The 21,713-nt window shown below is 37.8% G+C and overlaps 1 protein-coding gene across 1 annotated transcript in view; it reads right to left on the bottom strand.

The window, feature by feature from the left end:
• Positions 1 to 2,022: 2,022 nt before the first annotated feature.
• CHUK (component of inhibitor of nuclear factor kappa B kinase complex) overlaps positions 2,023 to 21,713 on the bottom strand; it is a 38,180-nt gene continuing 18,489 nt past the window's right edge. The window contains exons 11-21 of the mRNA XM_060769331.2: positions 19,769 to 19,871; positions 18,153 to 18,276; positions 16,119 to 16,270; positions 12,257 to 12,318; positions 11,477 to 11,586; positions 9,542 to 9,591; positions 8,791 to 8,887; positions 5,266 to 5,413; positions 4,370 to 4,500; positions 3,783 to 3,882; positions 2,023 to 2,426 (exon numbers count right to left, since the gene is read on the bottom strand). Of these exons, the coding sequence (XP_060625314.2) occupies positions 2,400 to 2,426; positions 3,783 to 3,882; positions 4,370 to 4,500; positions 5,266 to 5,413; positions 8,791 to 8,887; positions 9,542 to 9,591; positions 11,477 to 11,586; positions 12,257 to 12,318; positions 16,119 to 16,270; positions 18,153 to 18,276; positions 19,769 to 19,871 (1,104 nt within the window). The 3' untranslated portion in view covers positions 2,023 to 2,399. The remainder of the gene's footprint in view (positions 2,427 to 3,782; positions 3,883 to 4,369; positions 4,501 to 5,265; positions 5,414 to 8,790; positions 8,888 to 9,541; positions 9,592 to 11,476; positions 11,587 to 12,256; positions 12,319 to 16,118; positions 16,271 to 18,152; positions 18,277 to 19,768; positions 19,872 to 21,713) is intronic.

Below are 21,713 nucleotides of genomic sequence, written 5' to 3'. Positions count from 1 at the left end.
CGAGTGTAGGTATATAAGTCAGAAGAAATGTCTTTAGCACAGGGCCGGGCTTTGGCACAGCAGGTTAATCACTAAACTGCAATAAATCTTGCCTACCGGAAAGTTAATAGCTTGAAGCCCAGGTCAGGATGAGTGCCTGACCTTCTGCTCAGCTTCTGCCAACCTAGCAGTTCGAAAACAAATGTGAGTAGATAAATAGGAACCACATTAAAGCAGGGCTCGATCAGAAAAAGGAGGACGTTTATGAACAAAGAAAAGCTCTTAGGCAAGGAGATGCAGTGACATCACCCCCCTGTGGCCAGAACCAAGCACAGCCTCCAAAAATGCCAAAAGATGGGAAAGCCTAATACCTCTCTTGTCTGTCTTATCATTGTATAATCAGCATTGGATGTTTGCTGTATATATGTTCTGTAATCCGCCCCAATTCCCCTTTGGGGTGAGAAGAGCAGAATATAAATACTGTAAATAAAAATAAACAAATAAATAAAAAAATGAATGCTTATGCGGTTCTGGGTAATATTCTAAATACAGACTCTGATTTAGGTTTCTTTTAAGCTCTACTATCTTACAACAAATGGAAGGATCTTGGGGTTCTCTGAGAATAAGAAATCCCTAAAAAAATTCTGGAAGTGTGGTCTGATGTAGCTTTGATTCTGGGGCCCTACAGCAATGGTTCTCAACCTTTGGGTCCCCAGATGTTTTGGCCTTCAACTCCCAGAAATCTTGACAGCTGGTAAGGTAAACTAGCTGGAATTTCTGGGAGTTGTAGGCCAAAACACCTGGGGACCCCTAGGTTGAGAACCATTGCACTATAGGATCAGTTTGAAAGTTGTCTTTTTCAATACACTCAAAATCAGGGGAAGGTCCTAATTTTATTTAAACCATTTCCTCTGATGTACTGTCGAAGGCTTTCATGGCCGGAATCATTGGGGTATTGTAGGTTTTTCTGGCTATATGGCCATTGGGTTTATATGAACCTAACATTTGAGAGCTGTAAATGGCCTTTCCAGATATATAAACCTAATTTTCCTAGTTTCCAACAGGCCTCACAACCTCTGAGGATGCCTGCCATAGATGCAGACTTAACTTCAGGAGAGAATGCTTCTAGAACATGGCCATACAGCCCAAAAAACCTACAACAACCCATTTCCTCTGATTTGGAGAGATGTTGGGGAATACGCTGAAAAAAGAGGGGAAAGTCTGACAGTTATGCAGTGAAGTACAGACTTCTCTTAAAATAGATAAAGTTCTCTTTCACAGTTATCCTCAGAAATGGTTCTCAAATCCAGAATGGAGTGAAATCCTATCATGATTGTAGTGTGGCAGGACAGAGTTGGGGGAAAAGCTACCACTTTGGATTGTAAAGGTGATTGACATTTCTAAGAAGTCCTGTCTTTGAAGTGTGTGGGATGAGCCAGACCCTGCATACGGATTCTATTTCTATATTTCGGGGGGGGGGGGGGGGAGTATATTTTTTAGCATCAAAACTCAGAAGAAAATTAATACTTGATGCTGGAAGCTATGTATAGTATTTTGCCCCGGAAATTATTTTGGGACAACACCTGTTGTGAATTATGTCATGTGTCTGAGGACAATTTGTTTATCCACCTGAGCCATATGTTCTTTTGTATATCAGAAGGTCCACAAAAGTAAAGCCCAAATTCCCTTCTAGCTTGGATACTCTTCTAACTACTACAAGAAAAGAGCCAACAAGCCCATCATTATTTTTATTTTATTAAAGTATTTCTTATATATACAATTATTACTCACCCTGTTTTGGGTAAAGTCAGACATTATCATGTATAAAAATCAACACATTTAAAAACTAGATAGCATATAACAAAATATCCCCATTATGTTCAAAGGCAAGTGATTACCAATCATTACCTGAAGAGTAGAGAAAAAAATGTGAGTGTGTTCGTGAAATCTACAATAAAGTATTTAGGAAAGTGATTGTCCTTTCCATTTTCTTTGAAGGAATTTTTTTGCTTGTTATAATGCATAACTTATTTTTGGTAGATTTCATTATATTCCCTATGACAGGGATGGCACATTTCTTAGTGTAAGGAGCAAGGCCAGTCATTTTCCAAGACAGGTCTTGTGAATGTTCCTGTTTAGTTAGAGAGCAAATAGTGTATTTTGGCTGAACAAAATATAGCAATCAGGACCTTGCAAAGTGGAATACAATTTGAGTAATCTTAAAGCGGGTGCAAAACTCTTGATTTTAGGAGACTGGATTTAGTGAAATGTAGAAGAATAATTTTAGTAGCTGTACTTTCTTTATACATATTGCAGTCCAAACTGTAAGATGCTCAGACAGTAGCAGATGGTCAATTTAGAATGGATCAAATGCACACATGGAACTCAGGTGCATTTTGATGTACTGTTTGCATATGCAACTAATTTAGCCAGCTCCAATCAAGACTCTGTAAAAAAGATAGGAAAACAATTAATTATGCTTCTTGCTTTGCTATGAAACTGTAAGTATAGACAAGAAATAAGAAAGTACAGAATAATACATTCGGAGCGATCTCTGATTTTACTTCAACATAATGACTACCTATCATTTTTTCCAATGCTAGTAACTCTGGGGTAATCTAAAATAGTGCTACTCAAGTGGTGTTCCCTGAACCACTGCTGACTCATTGAGAAATAAGCTTTTAGGAAAGAAAAAAAAGAACAGTTGCAGCTGAAGGAAACAAGTAGTAAAATTCCTGGTACATTGGGGGGGGGGGGGGGATTATCATTCTTCCACATCAGATACCTTGAGCTGGACTGATTTAAAATATCTGTATCCACCCCCACCTCCCATCTAAGACAAAGAGATTTAGAGCTTTTGCATACAATTATATAAACAGAACAAAAAATCCAACTATGTTGCAAGATTACCCTTTGAGTGAGTGTTTTGAGATTCCCCCAAGCTTTTGGGCAGTTAAAGGATTTCCCACATATCTATTCCATTCACATTTACTCTCAAACTTTCACCATTTGTTTTACTATAGTCTCTTTTCTCTCCCAACATGATTAACTATTTTTTTTACCTGGAATTTTATTTCAGCCAGGAGCCAGACAATCTATATATATTTGTTAGAAAGTAAATTTTAGTGGAACTGGTAAACTATTCAGTCACATAAATTAAGTATTAGGAGCTGTGGTGGCACAATGGGTTAAACCCTTGTACCGGCTGAACTGCTGATCTGAAGGTCAGTGCTTCGAATCTGGGAAGCGGGGTGATCTCCCATCTGTTAGCTCCATCTTCTCATGCAGGGACATGAGAGAAGCCTCCCACAGGATGGTAAAATGTCTGGGCATCCCCTGGGCAACGGCCTTGCAGACAGCCAATTCTCTCACACCAGAAACGACTTAGTTTCCTCAAATAGCTTCTGACACGAAAAAATAACCTTAAATATTGTCTGTTTACCTTCCTTTACTTAAATTAGTCTCAGAGGGATATGTGAGAGATCCAATGAATTTTCTCTGCTGAAGGAGACTGCATCTTAATTTAATGAGTCATCATACTCTGGGAAACTATCCAACACTATCATTGCCTCAAAATGCAATTTCCCCAGATAGCAGTAACATTGCAATTTGGTGTCCAGAAATTCTGAACTGTGATTCCACAAGTGTCTATTATGTGCAGTTCAGGAGCAGCTACACAAGGTTTCTCAAGTGCGAACACAGAATCCCAAACTAACTTCTTTCAAAATAAATAAGTTATCATGTCATCCCTCTCTCTCCAAGTGAAAGGGAGAATTCAGGGCATCGGTACCAAACAGACTTACCTTCAAGCTGCTACTCTGGCCATGTGTTGCTTCTTGTATAACAGTGCTAAAGCTGTGAAGGTAGCTTAGATTTTCTTCTATTAAATGTGCAAAAGGTGCCCTGCCAAGAAAAACCATAGAATGACAGCTTTAATTTCCAAAATCTTACTAATACAACCCTTAAATAATAAAGAACATTAGAACTGCTTTATAATTAGTATATGGATCTGAACATGATCATCCGATATAGTTAATGGGTGTTTATCGATTTCCTGGTGAATATGAAAAGAATTATATCGATAACATCATGTTTCTATTATTCACAAAGCCATATAACACTCTATATTTATATCTATATATAAAGGGATGGTTTGCAAGACAGTATTGTGTATTATAAAAGGATTGGCAGGGTGGTCATGGTTGTGCAGGTATTCACCGATCCTTTCAATCTATATTTAAGCCACCTTCAGAAACAAATCAATTGAAACGTGGAAGCGTATCACAATATAGCCCTATATTAAGAGTAGGAGCCCATATTCATCTTGCAATCATAGGTTATCCCAGGCTTTTAAAGTACATTTACTAAGAACAATTTCCCCTCAGCTTACAGATTTCTAGAGGTTCCCATAGAAGAAAGAGGTTGAAGAACACTTCCTGATGGGGTCTGTGACAGACAGGCTGGCACTGAAGATGTAACTTCTCCATTGGAACTAACAGGAGATTTAGCAGAACTCTGTGTCTATAAAAACAAAAAACAAAACTCAGGGAAAAAAAACAATTTTATCTATCAATTACTGACTTTAACCAAAGTTCTGATGTAACAGCAATCCAAATGCCAGAGTGTGGAAATCCACAGAAGCAACATTTTAAACTTTATGATACAATATGATAACATTGTAGTAATGTAAAATCACAATGCTAAGATGGGCCTAGCAGTTGGGACAGCTTTGAGCAATGCAACATATAAGTAAAGTGCAAACAGATGCTTGCAACTTACCACACAATGTAATTTCCAAAGTTGCGCCCAAAGCATACAATTATTATGATTCTGTTCATTTATATCATTTTTTCCATAAAACTCAAAGTAACCTACATAAATTATGTTTCAAATTTATTCACTTAAATGTAGTACAGTTCTAGATATATATATTTATCAATAATACTGGATTACGCTTATAGATTACATGTTTAACTTTGTATTGTTTTTAAATGTTTGAATTGTTTTTAATGTACTTTTAAATTCTATTTTAATATTTATTTAAGTGTACATTGTGTTTTAAAGCATCGAATCATTGCCTGTATGTAAAGCCACCTTGAGAACCCTCTGGGGTGAGAAAGGCAGGGTAGAAATGCCATAAATAAATAAATAAATAATTTTGTATGTGTAGTAGAAACTAAACATTCTGATCTATATACAAATCAGTATAATGTATATCCGAATGCTTAGTTTCCCCTACACATAAAAACATCTCTTTTATTTCTTCTGAAACTACAGAACACTTACACAAGCGATTTTCAGCAAATGCCAGATTTCTTTTTGCCTTTTTCCTTGCATCTGCATCACTGAGTTGTCAGCCTCCTTGATGTTATTTAGGGCAACTTCAATCTTTGGAAGCAAATCAATGATCTTCTGTTTACAATCCAATAACTTGCTGTGTCAAAAAAAGAAAAAGTACTTCATAAGGCTGTGCATCGGTTTTCTCACATCTTCACAAGGTGGTACATATGTACATGCATGTCCCCTTGATGTTTGTGCACAGGATGCATTTTATGTGTGTATACACCCTAGTTTGGAGCTTTGGAAGCAATTATGTCAGTGAATGGCCCAAGTTGTTGTAACAGATGAATGGACAAAAGATCAAAATTGCAGATTTCACACGTGCTGTTGAAAATTATGGGGCAACTGAAACATCCACAAGATTTAATAGAAAAAATGGAAAATACAGACCTTCTCTACAGTTCCTGTTTTCTAAGGCACCAGAATGCTACCTCCTACCAGTAAGACTCAGCTCATCTTCACCCTGCTCAGGATTTTCATTATATACTCTCCTCAAGTTCTGCTTTTTTACATAAACATTGTTCCTCCTTTTTTTTTTGTAGAGATCTGTCTCTATATATTGTTTTCTGAAATCTACAAATGTTCTGCTACATAACCTTTTCTTTCATACTGCTATTCTGTATTCCCCAAACAGTTCAGCTACATTAAAGCCCCTCTTTCTCTAAAAAACATACACTCAGCATTATGAGAAATGCTTTGTCATCCAAATTAGACCACAAATTTTCTCTCACAAAACCCATTTATCAACAATCAGTTGTTAACAATTTATTCCTTTGCACTTAAAGAGCTGATTACAATTTCATCATATGGCAATCTTGCTGATAATCAGGTTGTATTCAGAAGATAGGGAAAGCAATGAATTTAAGTCAAAAAAATAAATGAAAAAGAAGTTTCTGCCTTTATTTAAACACTGGAGGTTTGATGGAATATGTGCTCCCTTTCTATGTGACATCCAGCAGCTCACTAGGACAGGGCAGGAATTTATTTATTTATTTATTTATTTATTTCAGGGTTCTTTTACCCCGCCCTTCTCACCCCGAAGGGGACTCAGGGCGGCTTACAAAAACAAAGGCACAATTTGATGCCTACATCACAGAACAATCAACAAAAATTACATCAATTCACAGGTTATAAACAGTAACAACGATTCAAGTATTGTACCCATAAAATCAATAAAATCAATAAAACAATACAAACCCAATACCTCCTCCTACATGGTCAGCGTTCGCTAACTCATAGTTCCAATTTTCGTTCCGCTTCATCAGTCCTGTTGGTCTTATTCGCCTGAATGTTTTATTTAATTGCCAGAGTGCCCAAAGGCCTGGTCCCAGAGCCACGTTTTCACCCTCCTCCTGAAGGAGAGGAGGGATGATGATGTCCTGATTTCCCCCGGGAGTGAGTTCCACAGGTGAGGGGCCACCACTGAGAAAGCCCTGCTCCTTGTCCCCACCAGCCTCACTTGTGACAGTGGTGGGGTCGAGAGCAGGGCCTCCCCAGATGATCTCAAACTCCGAGGTGGGACGTAGCGGGAGATACGTTCGGATAGATACACTGGACCGGAACCGTATAGGGTTTTGTAGGTCAAAACCAGCACCTTGAATTGTGCTCGGAACTGAACTGGCAGCCAGTGGAGCTGGCACAACAGGGGGGTGGTATGTTCCCTGTATGTCGCTCCGGTGAGCAGTCTGGCTGCTGCTCGCTGGACTAGTTGAAGTTTCCGAACAGTCTTCAAGGGCAACCCCACGTAGAGAGCGTTGCAGTAGTCAATTCGGGATGTAACAAGAGCATGGACCACCATGGCCAGATCAGACTTCCCAAGGTACGGGCGCAACTGGTGCACAAGTTTTAATTGCGCAAAAGCTCTCCCGGCCACCGCTGAGACCTGGGGTTCCAGGCTCAGTGATGAGTCCAGGATCACTCCCAAGCTGCGAACCTGCGTCTTCAGGGGGAGTGTAACCCCATCCAGCACAGGCTGTAACCCTATACCCTGTTCGGCCTTGCGACTGACCAGTAGGACCTCTGTCTTGTCTGGATTCAATTTCAATTTGTTAGCTCTCATCCAGTCCGACACAGCGGCTAGACACCGATTCAAGGTCTGGACAGCCTCCTTGGTGACAGGTGAGAAGGAGTGACAGATCTGGACATCATCTGCGTAGAGATAACATCTCAATCCGAAACTCCGAATGATCTCTCCCAGCGGCTTCATGTAGATGTTAAACAACATTGGGGACAGGATTGAACCCTGTGGGACTCCACACAACAACGGTTGTGGGGCCGAACAGGTGTCACCCAGTAACACCTTCTGGGACCGTCCCTCAAGAAATTACTGGAGCCACTGCAAGGCAGTACCCCCGAGACCCATGTCTTTGAGGCGTCCCAGAAGGATACCGTGATCGACGGTATCGAAGGCCGCTGAGAGGTCCAGCAGAACTAACAGGGACACACTCCCCCTGTCCAGCTCCCTGCGAAGATCATCTACCAAGGCGACCAAGGCTGTTTCCGTTCCATGTCCCGGTCTAAAGCCAGACTGTGCTGGATCAAGATAATCAGTGTCTACCAGAAATCCCTGGAGTTGAGTTGCCACCACACGTTCCAGGACTTTGCCCAAATAGGGGAGATTGGAAACTGGCCGATAGTTGTCTAATTGAGTGGGGTCCAGTGATGGTTTTTTCAACAGCGGTTTGATAATAGCTTGCTTTAAGCTCGCTGGAATCTTGCCCTCCTGTAAGGAGGCATTAACCACCACCTTCACCCACTCTGCCAAACCCCCTCTGGCTTCTTTTATCAGCCAGAATGGACAGGGGTCTAGGATGCATGTGGTGGGTCGCACCTCTCCAAGGACCCTGTCCACATCCTCAAGCTGAACCAATTGAAATGAATCCAATAAAACCTGACAAGCAGATGCTCTCGTAAGAATGAATGCGGAGAAGAGGAAGTGACTGGCCCAAAGTAAAGAAAGAAACCTTTTCCCCAAGCTGGGCACGTTAGAGTCTTACTCTACATTAATTTTTTTCCTGCACAAGCATCCCATTGCAATCTTGAGAGATTTAGATCAGGATACTGTATCCATTCCATTATACCCTACAATTTCTTCATGATTCTGATATGATTCAATTGACCCAGATCTTTCATATTTTAAAGTCTGCACTGTTAAGAATACACAAACATTTTTTTTCACACAAATATCAATTTTTCAAAAAGCATTTTTTTGCAAAACTGTAAACAGAGTTTTTGTTATTATTAATAGCAAGTACGATGTATTCAGTGTTTTTATTTTTTGAAGTTGTATATGAATTACTGCAATATTAAAGGGCAGAGATAAATATCTGCCAATGAAACAACCCAGCATATAAAACAGGCACATCTTAAAGCTCTTCATTTACCTGGAACATATTACAGACATTAATAAATCTACCCAATCCAATGATGGTATGAAATTATTGTGTTTGTAGTTACAGAAAGAAAATGTACCTAAGGTGCCTGAAGAGTTCCTTGAGCACCCAGTCCTGACTCTGAACTGTCTGGACAATGATCTTCACCATCTCTGTGCTGTCACTGTAAGAATGATCTGAAAAGTACATGTGTTATGTAATCAGAACAGTGCTCCTCTTAAAGAAAATTGGAAATCGGGTTAACCATATGTAACTTAATTTTTAAAAAACCACTGAAATAAACACTTGGAAAAATATGTAAAACTTATACCAAACACATCTACAGATTTGACATACAATGGTAACAGAATGCAAATCAAAACTCATGGTTGATTAATACAGTTGTGATATTCTCACTCCTAGATGTTCCTGGAGCCAACCTGGCTGCCATGTTTTAAACTAACTGCAGTGTCTGAACTTGGTACAGAGGTAACCCAATGTACAGCATATTGCAGAAGTTCAACCTTGAGGTTACAATATCATTGTAACATGCCTAGCACACAAAAAATGGACTCCATAATTCCCGTTCTTGCAATAAAAGGAAACAAAAAATGTCACAGGTTCAAAATGTTTGCTCTGTGTTTAGTGATAGGTGGCTATCTAAGTTAGTAAACTCAAGAATAGTGATAAAAATAGACAATGTTTACATGATTCTATTGCTACTTATATTGATTTCTTCAACTAAACCAGGTATATATCAATTTGCCTCATGTATAGTCCATTCCAAAATTCCCAATTTAACACGCACACAGTTTTTGATTGTAGACAGATTAAAGAAGAGTATTCAGTACCTGGGGGCCTTCTTTTTAATTGTTTGTAGAGTTCTATAGCTCTTTGTTCTCTGCAAAGAGATTACAAAATTGAAAACATTTTTCCCATTTCCTTTTTTCCCACCAGAGAGAGAGAGATATGTAGTGATGTAGTGATTTGGGTGTTGAACTCGGAGTCTAGAAACTATGGTACATCTTTTCATTCAGCCATGGAACCCCACTGAGTAACCTTGGCAGGTCACAACACATTCATCCCCAGAGAAAACCAATGGCAAATCTCCTATAAACTAATCTTGCTAAGGAAAATCCACAATAAATTTATTTATTTATTTACTACATTTATATGTTGCCCTTCTCACGCCGAACGATATAAATAATAAAGGTTTCCTTAGGATCACCGTTAGTTAGAAATAACTCAAAGGCACAAAATCACAATTGACAGATGCAACAATGATAGACAGTTTTGTTTAATTATTAGTTAAACCAAGAGTACGAAGGCTTCTGAGATTTGAATAAAAAGTATAACTTAATCTTAAAGACTATAAAGGTAGCTAGTTCTAAGCAAGGTTTGTCCTCTACATTTGCGAGTTTGACTTTTGCAGATTAGATTATTCACATATTTGATTGGAGTCCTCGGTGGCGCAATGGGTTAAACCGTTGTGCCAGCAGGACTGCTGACTGAAAGGTCGGCGGTTTGAATCCAGGGAGCTGGATGAGCTCCCGTCTGTCAGCTCCAGCTTCTCATGTGGCGACACAAGAGAAAACTCCCACAAAATGGTAAAACACCCTGGCATCCCCTGGGCAATGTCCTTGCAGACGGCCAATTCTCTCACACCAGAAGTGTGCAGTTTCTAAAATTGCTTCTGACATGAGAAAAAAAAACATATTTAATTAAAATGTTCTCTCTAGGAATCTCTAGGTCTTCCAGTGCAAGTCAATGGTCAACTTTTATTGGAGTAATACTGACCACCTCTTTAGAAATCTCTAAATTTTCTAGCACATTTTTGTAGTCAACCTCCAGCAGAAGTAGACCATACAGTTGCACGACCTACAGACTCATAGATAGATGTTCTCTCAGATAAAAAATGAACACAGTTTTCACTTTTGCAGGGACTTTCTATCTCTAACCCTAGGAAATGTGGAGGGCTAACTATAGTTCCATTGTACCTCAAGAATACCAAATTTATATCATTACAAAGAGACACCTTGTCCTATTTTCATATGCTGATTTGAGAATGTGGTTAATCAAATGTTGCCACTCAGAATTTTCATCCTTTCACCTTCTGAAATAGGACCTGGAAGATCATACCCTACTTCCTAGTTTTATAACAAAATCCTATAGATATTGCTATCATGATGTGAGACACTTTACCTTTCCAATATCTAGACCTATTATTTCCTTTTATTAAAATAAAAATACAGATATGAAGTATGACAGCATACAAACAGAATTATAAAGCCTTTTACCCATAGTAACTTTCTTTATATGAGAAATAATAACAATTCCAAAAACAGTCTTCAATGTTTTGCAAGTGGCCATGAAGCTCTGGGTAGGAAGATTTGAAAATGGAATAAACTACCCTGAAACATATTGAAACTCTCCTTCAGATGATGTTTTGATATAGAGCTTAGAGGGCCATCGGTTGAGGCTGCTTTACATCTGGATTTCTGCAGTAATGGGAAATTAGACTAGTTGACTTTTTGGCTTCCACTGAACGCTATAGTTCTATGCTTCTGTGATTCGAGTTGGGGGGGGGGTCACTGAAGTTTCTGACAGATTTCTCTTTTTACATGCTGTCAGAATTTATTAAATATGTATGCTATTAAGTTTATCAACTCTTGAGAGAACAGAAACAAAAAGTACACTAATACCAATCAAAGACGAAATCCACATACAATGAAAGCCTTACACTTTTGACACTGCAAAAGCACCATAAGAGCAGCTGATTTTCTTACAGATTTTCCATGAGATCACCTTGACGCCGTGCATGTGGACTCCTCTGCAATTCTACAATCTCGGTGTGCAAAGCCATAATTTGTTCATCTAGATAACCAATATCTCCAGCCTGAAAAAAAAGAGAATCATGTATAACCCAACTGAGAAAGGAATGCGTAATAACATTATTATAATGATCATCTTGGTGAAAAGAATCATTAGGGCTACCAAGAAAGTGGTACATGCATATTAAAAAGTTTACTGGAAGTAGTGCAAGTCTGTTAAGTAGAAAATAAGTCCTACTAAGCTGACTTAAGACCTGTGACACCGACCACTTACGTCGGTATGAAACCAGCAGGGAAGGAAGCAGTTTCTCTCATTTCTTGTTGTCTCACCCCATTCTTAACTATGAGTCATTTGTAAGTCAGATGTTTGTAAATCAGGGACTGCCTGAACTTGGGGGCTCATCAAGTGGCTTTGTTTTTAACTGGCATTAACACACATTTTGGTGCTTTGAATGTTAGAACTGTACCCAGGTATATTTAACCTGCTGATTCCAAATACAGCACCAGGATTCCCCTATCAGATCTATTTTTTGAGTTACAGAGCATGTGCCATCTACCAGTTGCCATCTGCTTAGCCACAGAAAATAATGATAACTATATCTAAGAAACTTATGCTGATGCGGTCTATTCAATGCAATTTTCTGAATCAGAGCCCCAAATAACCCCAAGAACAGGTCTGAAAACCAATACACCAAGAACATTTTTGGGGTGCAATGCAACTGTTGTCTCCCATACCTGTTCACACAGTAAGGCCTTTTCCTCCATCTCTTTCCAGGCTTTCAGCATTTTTTCTGAGGCTTAAACAAATTAATTTAAAACAGCAGTGTGTACAATAAATAAGCAATATTTAGAACATGTGGAAGCATTTGAAAATTGAAAACATGCTTTTGGAAAATAAGAATGCAAAACAAATGTGGGAGTTTGGGGCAAAAAAAAACCGCATTCCCTGCTACCCAAGCTAAAAAGATAACCAAGTTAATGGAGTGGTACTGGTTTAGAAAGATAGCAAATAATGCTCATCATTCAGGACCTCCTTTTGAATAAACATTCAAAGGTTCCTATTGCAGAACTTATCCCAAAATAATTTAGGCTGTATACTATTGTAAACCAATGAACACAATAAGTCTTGTTGCTGATAAGTACACATAGAAATGTATTCTTTAAAGTCTGATTAAATTATATATGAACAGTATTCATCCTTAAATTCTGTATTTTAATGACTAATGGCTATTTCATGCTGCACACACTCTGTCAGAAATATTAAAAAATAACTAGGTATTTTTAATTACAAAAATGTGAGTCAAGCACTGAAAGGGTTAAATGCATGCAATGACTCAGCAAATGCTACAGTTCAATATAAGTAGGTGTGTCTGTAGCTTAATAGGCCTAAGTGTTAGTTGCCCTCAGTATGAAGAGGGCTCAGTGTGAGGTAGGCCTCAGAATTAGTAGGCTTCAGTGTGTGAGAGGCCTGGTGTAAAAAGGCCTGGTGTGAGACGGCTTCGGTGAGAGAAGCCCCAGGTTGAAGGCCTTGTGTGTAAAGCTCCAGTGTGAAGGCTGCTGTGTGTAAAAGGCTACTGTGTGAAGCTCCTGTGTAAGTAGAGGCTCTGTGAGAGTGAAACTGTTTATCTGCATGAGAAAGAAGCTCAGGGTGGAAGCAAAGAAGGAAGTAGAGGGTGAGGCAGCATAACTTCCTTTTTTAAAATGTGCGCCATTCAGTCAATTGAAGACATAGTGGAGTGCTAGTGGTCTCGTTCGAGAGGCGGGAGTATAAAGTTTTGTCCTGACACAGTTCAGTCGCCATCATGCGTTGGAACAGTGAGGAGCGTGCTTTTGCCATTGAGGCCTACTTTTCGATCGGATTTGGAGTGGCCGGCCCACTCTCCAGATTTGGCCCCTTGTGATTTTTTTCTATGGGTTTTTTTGAAATCCTGTGTTTATGTGAACCGTTCAAGGACCCAACAAGATTTCCAGGAAGAAATTGCCAACATAACGCCTGCTATGCCGACAAGAGTCATGACAAACGCCAGAAATCGGTTTACTCAGTGTATGGAGAATGGGGAACGTCACCTACCTAATTTGATCTTCAAAACTACATAAAACAAAACTTTAGATATGTGCCTACATTATAAAAAAAATAAAATTCTGATTCATACAATGGGTTTTATTAGGTTTTGAAAAAAGGAAGTTATGCTGCCTCACCCTGTATAAAGAACTTTATTTGTGTTATGGAAAGCTTGTTCTTGTAAATAGTGCAACCATATTATTTTGCTATAAAGAAAAGCCTCCTAAGGAAGATATAATATTCCTCTGTGTGTTTTTGTTCTTTTTATATCACTTTTGGCTACTGGTGCTGGATTACACTGCTGCTAATAAGTTACTCTGCTATACATTTATGAAGAGGATTGTTTGTTAATAAGCCCACTCGCCCAAAATACTCCACATTGGGTCTTTCAGTATAAGTTCAAGAATGGAAAATAGAGATCTCCTCTGATTCAGTCCTGCTACTATTGACAGATATGCAATGCTTATAGCTGTGTTTTGTAGCACCACTGTAACAGGTGTGCACATAATACATGATTTGCCAATAAAACAACTTTTAGAAATAAAAAACTTATTTCATAGATTTTTAAGAGAGAACATGGGGATGGGGAATGCAGTAATTATGAGTAGGCATGGGTTGCTCAACTGAATTTCATTCAATTAAATCACAGTGGCATATTTTGCCATTTCCTCCCTATAATGAACTCACAGGGATATATATAGAATATCAAATCAACTAGCTGAGCTGCAAATTAGAATGGAAATAGATATGCATTAGAAGCACTCCAGGGGACCTACTCTCAGAGGCTGGATGGATCAATCTTTTAGCAAGGGAAGAACAAGAATGAATTAATAAGCTATAGCTGCAATTTATTATATTTGTCACTAAGGAATAATCTTTGCATGGTTCCTCTACTACTTATTTGCAGTACTGCAAAAGCATATTTTCATCTGTATCTAATTAGATGAGCTATTTTATTCCCAACAATTATGTTTCAGAGCAAATTCAAGCAGCACTAGGACAAGAAAGTAGAAATTTAGGATACTGTTACTTGAAGAATGGTAAATTATGATTCCTATTTTAAGTCATACATAAGAATACAAGACATAAAACAGCTGGGGTAAAGTAGAGGAGAAACAACTGCTCCCCCTGCCCAACAGGGAGAAGACCAAAACATGAAATCTCACACCCATTAAAAATTATTGTTTACTGACAGAAAGCTTCTTGTCCATGAAGATTATATATATGCATTTACATATACATACACACATATACAAGTTGCTTTGTAGCCAGGGGATCACTAGTATTCAGGATTCTCCAGGAGAGAGCCTTCAATGGAGATAAATGCCCCATTAACAAGTACGCATTTTATCTTGCTGTGTTCTGGGTAATGTTTAATACACCTGACCATAGTTGTTTTTGTTAATTATTTTACATACTGGAAGTGCAACTAGGCACAAACGTTTTATTTCAGATAATGCACTGGAACAGCTCTTTCAGACTGGCAAGTATACTCATTTGCTAAAAACTGATCTGCACCACACAACGTTGTCTTCTCACAGAGTATTTGTTAAATACAAACACAACTGAAGGCAGTCTCTGGGATCAAGTAATGGTTACCCTTGTACAAGGGCATCAAACAAAAGAAACCCTATCAAAATCAATGAATGGAAGCCTTTTGATATCACTGAACTGGATACATAATGATCCTACTGATCCTGGGAGTGGATATCATGAATTATTGGAAGGAATATGACATCCACACTCCGGGGGCTAACACATCAGAACAGCAATGAGCCAGAAGTGATTTTGTGAAGTTATTTGTTTGACAATAGGGAAATAAGAGTGATGTTTACAGTAACTTCTACGAAGTATACACTACCACCTATCTATTCAAAATGTCACTGCATCAATCAATGCAGCATCAAAGTTACATGTTTTGGTTGCCTGCAGTTAGGCTGGAATGAGCAATGATCCTTAATTGAGATACATTTCTTTTAGCTCAAACTATTTTGCTTTTATGCTAGGTATGTTTTCCCATGATACCATTAAAGTTGTCCTGCAAATAATTAACAGGTTTTTCCCTTCAGTATTTATTATACTCGTTAACTATTTTTAAAATTCAAAACTAACTTTTTGCTATTTCAAATTGAAAATAAAGGTAGAAATGTTTAAAAATACAAATATTATTTTGTTAAATTGTTTTGCAAAAAGAAAGAATGGAAAGGTTAATAACTGCTCAAACCAAACTTTTGTTATCAGTCTGGATAAGAACCAGCAACCATGGATATTTTTTTTTGGCGGGTGGGGGGAGGGGCTAATTGTTATATCTCTTTTTGTAAATGTAATTCATAGAATAAATTAAGTCACATTTGCCTCAGTTGACAGTGTTTTGCTACTCCTCCCAGAAAACTGTGAAAGTCTTGCCAGGAGAACTTGACATGCAAAAAAGAAGATATTTGATTTTTTTGTTTCAAAACTGATCTGTGCATTTTTAAACATTGAAAACAATGCATAAATGTGAATAAACTGTCTTATAATTTCCCAAATACTTACATATTCCATATGTCATCTGATCACTATACCTTTCCAGGTCAAGGTGTATGCTCTGCTGAAAAAACTTCAATTTTGCTCTAAGTTGCTGTGATGCTGATACCATGTTGTTTTTCATTTTTGTTAAATTGGCATTGTACCGAAGAAGACTTAGCCTGGACAATTGAGAGAAACAGACATTATAAGGTGCAGTATCCTATGTTGCGTCTGCATAGACATTTCTTACTATTGAAAATTCACTTTATTCTGTGTTGATATAAAATCATAGAGTTGGAAGAAACCACAAGGGTCATCCAGTCCAATCCCCTGGTTATTCTTTAAAAGTGTCATAATTAATAATAAATGATTTCAATCTGGTTCTGAAATTGTTACATTTTGTTTCCCCATCCTCTATTTTATGTTTCAAACTTAGAAAAATGCAATTTAGTGATAAGGAATGTAGTCATTATAAAGCACTATTAAAGTTGTGTCATAACTGTTATGGAATTCCTTTGTAACTGAAGGTTAGCTATCTCTCCCTCTTTACAATAATACAACAAAGGGCCAGGCTTTAGCACAGCAAGTTAACCGCCAGCTGCAGTAAATCTTGCCAACTGAAAGGTTGACAGTTCGAAGCCCGGTCAGGGTGAGCTCTTGGCCTTTAGCACAGCTTCTGCCTACCTACCTACCCATAAGGAAATGCCAGAAAAATGCTGGTGATTCGATCAAGGAGGAAGTTTACAACAAAGCTCTTCAGCAGGGAAAGTAGAGCAAGAGGGCTCCTCATGGCTACTTCATTTTTCTGTTCATAGAATTTATTGTCCCACTGGAAGTAGCTTGTAGTGAGGCAATGGTGAAACAGGGCTGTGATGTCTTCTGGGAAATTCCAGTTGATGAGTGCGATGATGTCTGTTATATTGACCTTGGTGAATAAAGACACCACATCAAAGCTGATCAGTTTGTCATTGGCATTGAGTTTGAGATTGCTGAAGTGGACTGAGTCCTTCATGTAGTGTGTTGTGAGCCCAAATATGAGTTTGTAGTTATGCTGCCAGAAATTTTGCCAAATTGTACTCATCAACTGGAATCTCCCATAAGACATCACAAACCTGGATGACTGTATATAGCATGCTTTCATATATGTTTTTCCTATCTTAACACAGGAAAAAGACACAAAGAATGGCAAAATGCATATTCTAATTTTTTTAAAGCAGTAGGAGAACATGTTATGTCTTGTACATTATGACACAAATGGGCTACGGAACTATGAATATCCTTAAAGAGTTTGACCTACCAATTTTAAAATGTATAATAAAACAAAGTGGTGTCCTATTTCTAGACTCTGTGGTCTATATTTTATTTTTACACCATTTTATCCTGAAAGTTGGTATTAATGGTTGGATTTACATGATAAAAAGAAATAAAAGTAAAAACACGCATATCTAAAATATACCAGAAGTTATGGTTAAAATAGTATTGAACTGCCTATAGAATCCAAACCATTCAAAACATTAATTTAAAAGCAAAAAATCAAAGTAATAACACTATACTAAGCAAAAATGTTCTTCTAAAACAATGGCTTCCAAAAGACTAAAATAAATCTCTACTTGTTAACAACAGGACAGAAAAGGGAAGAAACAACAGCCTAACTTCCCTAGGAAGATAGTCCCATGATTCTGATTTACACAAATCTACTACCAATACTACAAACTGCTGTTAGTTCAAGAATCAGCAATTGTGTGTTCATTACATGTAGGAGGACACCAATAGGTTCAAGTAGTATTTCAAAGGAGGAAACTGACATAGAGCACTTTTTGTTTGATCAGGGACTTCTAATTTTAGACTATTTTTCCATAATGGAAAGCTGTTGCCAAGGGGAAAAAAAGTATAAAACTCTAGATCTTTTTAGTCTGAGGACTGCATAAGGATATCCCCAAGTATGTGTGCACAGACATACAAAAAATTCTGAAAAACCTTTGGGTAATCTTTAGATTTGTACATATTTTACACAAACATATTTTTCCAACTCAGGTTTTGTTACATAAACAGATTACTTACATAGCAGCTCGCTGCCCTTGAAACAACCGGCTGTAGTCCTCTTTAAGCCCAATAACATAATACACAGCTTCAGCCCATATCTTACGGAGCTGCAATATGGGCAACTGAATTTTGCTATCCTGTACTGTATGAGACAAGAAGGAGATAAACAATCTTCAGATTAAGCTGAACAACATTATATACAACTTCTATTGCAAATATCTTAGATTATTAAGTGTTTCGCATTTCCTCTTTTTACGGAAAATAAAACAGCATAACTATTTGAATCAGATGATGTTTTCAAATTGCTTTAAAAATAATAAAAAAATACATTTTATTTCTTACCCGCCTCTCCCCGGGGTTCAAGGCAAGGTAAAATATATAATTAATATACATGGATAAAAACATAAAAGCATAGCACAATAGACAAACACGGAATTATGTGAAATTGAATATTGGAATGGTGCAGATGATGATTTTGGACGAGGCTAACAATGAAGGCACTAATTTTATATATTGGTTATATATATTTTTAAAGGTCTTATTGTATGTACTTTTAATTCTGTTTTAAATGTGATTTTAAGTGGATATTGTTAAGGCATCAAATGGCTGCCTGGTTGTAAGCTGCCTTGAGTCACCTTTGGGTTCGAGAAAGGCGGAATAGAAATATCATAAATAAATAATAAATAGTTAAAAACATATATATTAAAAACACATAGACATAAGATTAAAACACATTAAAATCATTCCTATACCAATAATTGTGTTCGCAACTATGAGGTTCCAACTGTGCACACTTGTTTTTTAAATTTAAATCTTGCCAGGGACAATTGGGAATGTAAAAAATAATCCGGGGAGTGGGGTGACCTCCCTTTTGTCAGCTCTAGCTTCTTATGCGGGAACATGAGAGAAGTCTGCTACAGGATGGTAAAAACATCCAGGCATCCCCTAGGCAACATCCATGCAGACGACCAATTATCTCACACCAGAAACGACTTGCAGTTTCTCAAGTCTCTTCTGACATGAAAACAAAAACAAAAAAACAGAGCAATTAAACTGAAATTCTAGTATTCTAATAATGGCCTGGAATGTTAATGAGAGAATCCCTTAAAATTGTCGAAGACTTTCATGGCTGGAATCACTGGATTGTTGTGTGTTTTCCGAGTTATATGGCCATGTTCTGGAAGCATTCTCTCCTGAAGTTTCGCCTGCAACAATGGCAGGCATCCTCAGAGGTTGAGCCCATTTCTGGGTAAAGTACTAGATCACATGGTGCCTCCCAACTCCAGGGGTTTCTTGATTAAATTGATTATTTAGATCCATTTCCATCTGATTTCAGGCCTGGTTATGAGTCAGAGATAATTTTGGTGGCCTTGGTGAATAATCTACGCAGAGAACCAGATGGGGAGTGTGTCCCTTTTAATTCTCTTAGACCTCTCAGTAGCTTTCAACACCATCGACCACTGTACCCTTCTAGGCCACCTTGCTGAGATGGAATTTGGAAGCACGGTTTTACAGTGGCTCTGTTTCTTCCTGGAATATTGTTTATTACTTAGAAACAATATTTCATTACTACTACTCAGAAAAGTTACCTCTGTTTGTAACCATGAATCAAGTTTAAACAGCATCATACTTACCAATGTAATTTACGCAGTCAGAAAGACTCCTAGAAGCAAAAGGACCTTCATATATGGTTTTGCTTTTATCAAACAGATAAACCATGTAGCTGTCCCAGCCTCGCTGATAAACAAAGAAAGGTATTGAAATGAAAAATGTGATTTCCAAAGCAGTTCCCCAAAAGTACCAGCAAATCAGAAAATTATTGCTACATAAATAAGAAAACATTACATTAACCCAAAGGTTATATAATTTGCATTTTATGTATTATATAGGTTGCAAAATATTTGAATCACTGAATCTGGAAGATTTTATTTTATGTCTCAACAATTCTGGAATTTTCCCAACAACATGCAGTAGTTCACCAAAATGTTTTGGCATCATGCAGTTAACCCCTTTCCTTTCTTAGTTCATTTTGACCTAATTTCTTTGACACCTTTTATTCTTTGAAGTGTTACTCTCATAGCATTGAATTTGTCTTATCCTATACTATTTTAGAAGTCTCAGATTTGCTTCTTAGATAAGTAGAAATTCCTACTGCTTATTACAAGAGAATTAATGACCTTTGGAGAACTAAATTGGAACCCTAAACTGAAGATTCCAGTCTGACTGTAATGTGCTTTGCTGAAGTCAAGATGATGATTAGAAAGCTATCGAAGTTTTCCAGGTGCTCTGCAAAAATTTAAACAACCCTTCATATTCCCTACTCAGCTGACATGATGCAAACAAAAAGGGAAGAGGAATTGCCAGTGTGCAAAGTGTTGCTTAAAGAGTGGGTGAATAAATAACCATATGAATGATCATAGAATTATAGAGTTGGAAAAGACCACATGGGCCATCTAGTCCAACTCCCTTCCATGCAGGAAAAGCACAATCAAAGAGAATTATCTGAATGCAGTATAATGCTGGCTGGGAAACAGAAAGGAAATGTGATGACACTTGCCAAGGTTGGAGGGGGGGGGGGGCTGATGAAGCTGATGGTATTATCTATATTGTGGCAGGAAACCATCTCTGTTCAACCCAGTGTTGAGGGATTACGGTTTATAGATATATACTAATCTGCTTTTGCGACAGCTATTCCAATGCCAAAAATGGAATGCTAAGGAAAATGTAAGTGTTCTGCAATTCATTTTTGTTTATTCCCATTCCTAACGTCTGGTTTATGTCTTCTAACCTCTGGTTCCGTGTGTGGTCTGCTTGTCCAATGCAGAATACTGAAAGGAATTGCTGACAAAAGAACAGTACATATCACATTAGAGGAGGAGCAAATGAAGGTAGCTCTATTATGGGTGATGTGCTTAAGTCCTATGAAGACATTTTCCAAATAGTTGTGTGGGAAGAGCTGGCATCTGGATTTGTGGCAAGGTGGTCCACATATGTATTCTTTGTCTTCCTGTAGGTAGGTAACTATTTAAGAGTCTCTACCAGTGGGTAATTGTTATTATTTATTTATTTATTTATTTATATGCCGCTCTTCCCACCCTGAAGGGGACTCAGAGCGGCTTACAAGATATATTTTCATACAATATATTATATTATTAGCATAGTACAATATCAGTATTATATATTACTATATTGCACTATACTATTATATTGTAATATTATTAGTAATACTACATGTAATGTAAATATATAATTATAATTATAATATTGTATTATTATTACTAGTATTATATTGTATTACATTATAATATTATAAATATTATATGTATATACAATATACTATATTATATTATTAGTAAAGACAAGATGGAAATGTCTTCTGCTCTCCTCTGGCCAGAGCAGCAGTTGGTGCCAGAGCGGGGGAGAGGCGGGGAGAGGCGGGGGGGGGGGGGGGGGGCTCCCAACTGATGATATAGGCAGAAGACAAGATGGAGATGTCTTCTGCTCCCCTCTGTCTTCACTCTGAGCTTCCACCACACCCTTAGGCAGTGAGTTTATCTATAGAAAGACACACATGAATGA

This window comes from Anolis sagrei, chromosome 3 (assembly GCF_037176765.1).
Source record: "Anolis sagrei isolate rAnoSag1 chromosome 3, rAnoSag1.mat, whole genome shotgun sequence".
NCBI classification, from domain to species: Eukaryota; Metazoa; Chordata; class Lepidosauria; order Squamata; family Dactyloidae; genus Anolis; species Anolis sagrei.
The sequence above is the reverse complement of the archived record's forward strand: the minus strand, read 5'-3'. Positions and strand labels throughout refer to the sequence as shown.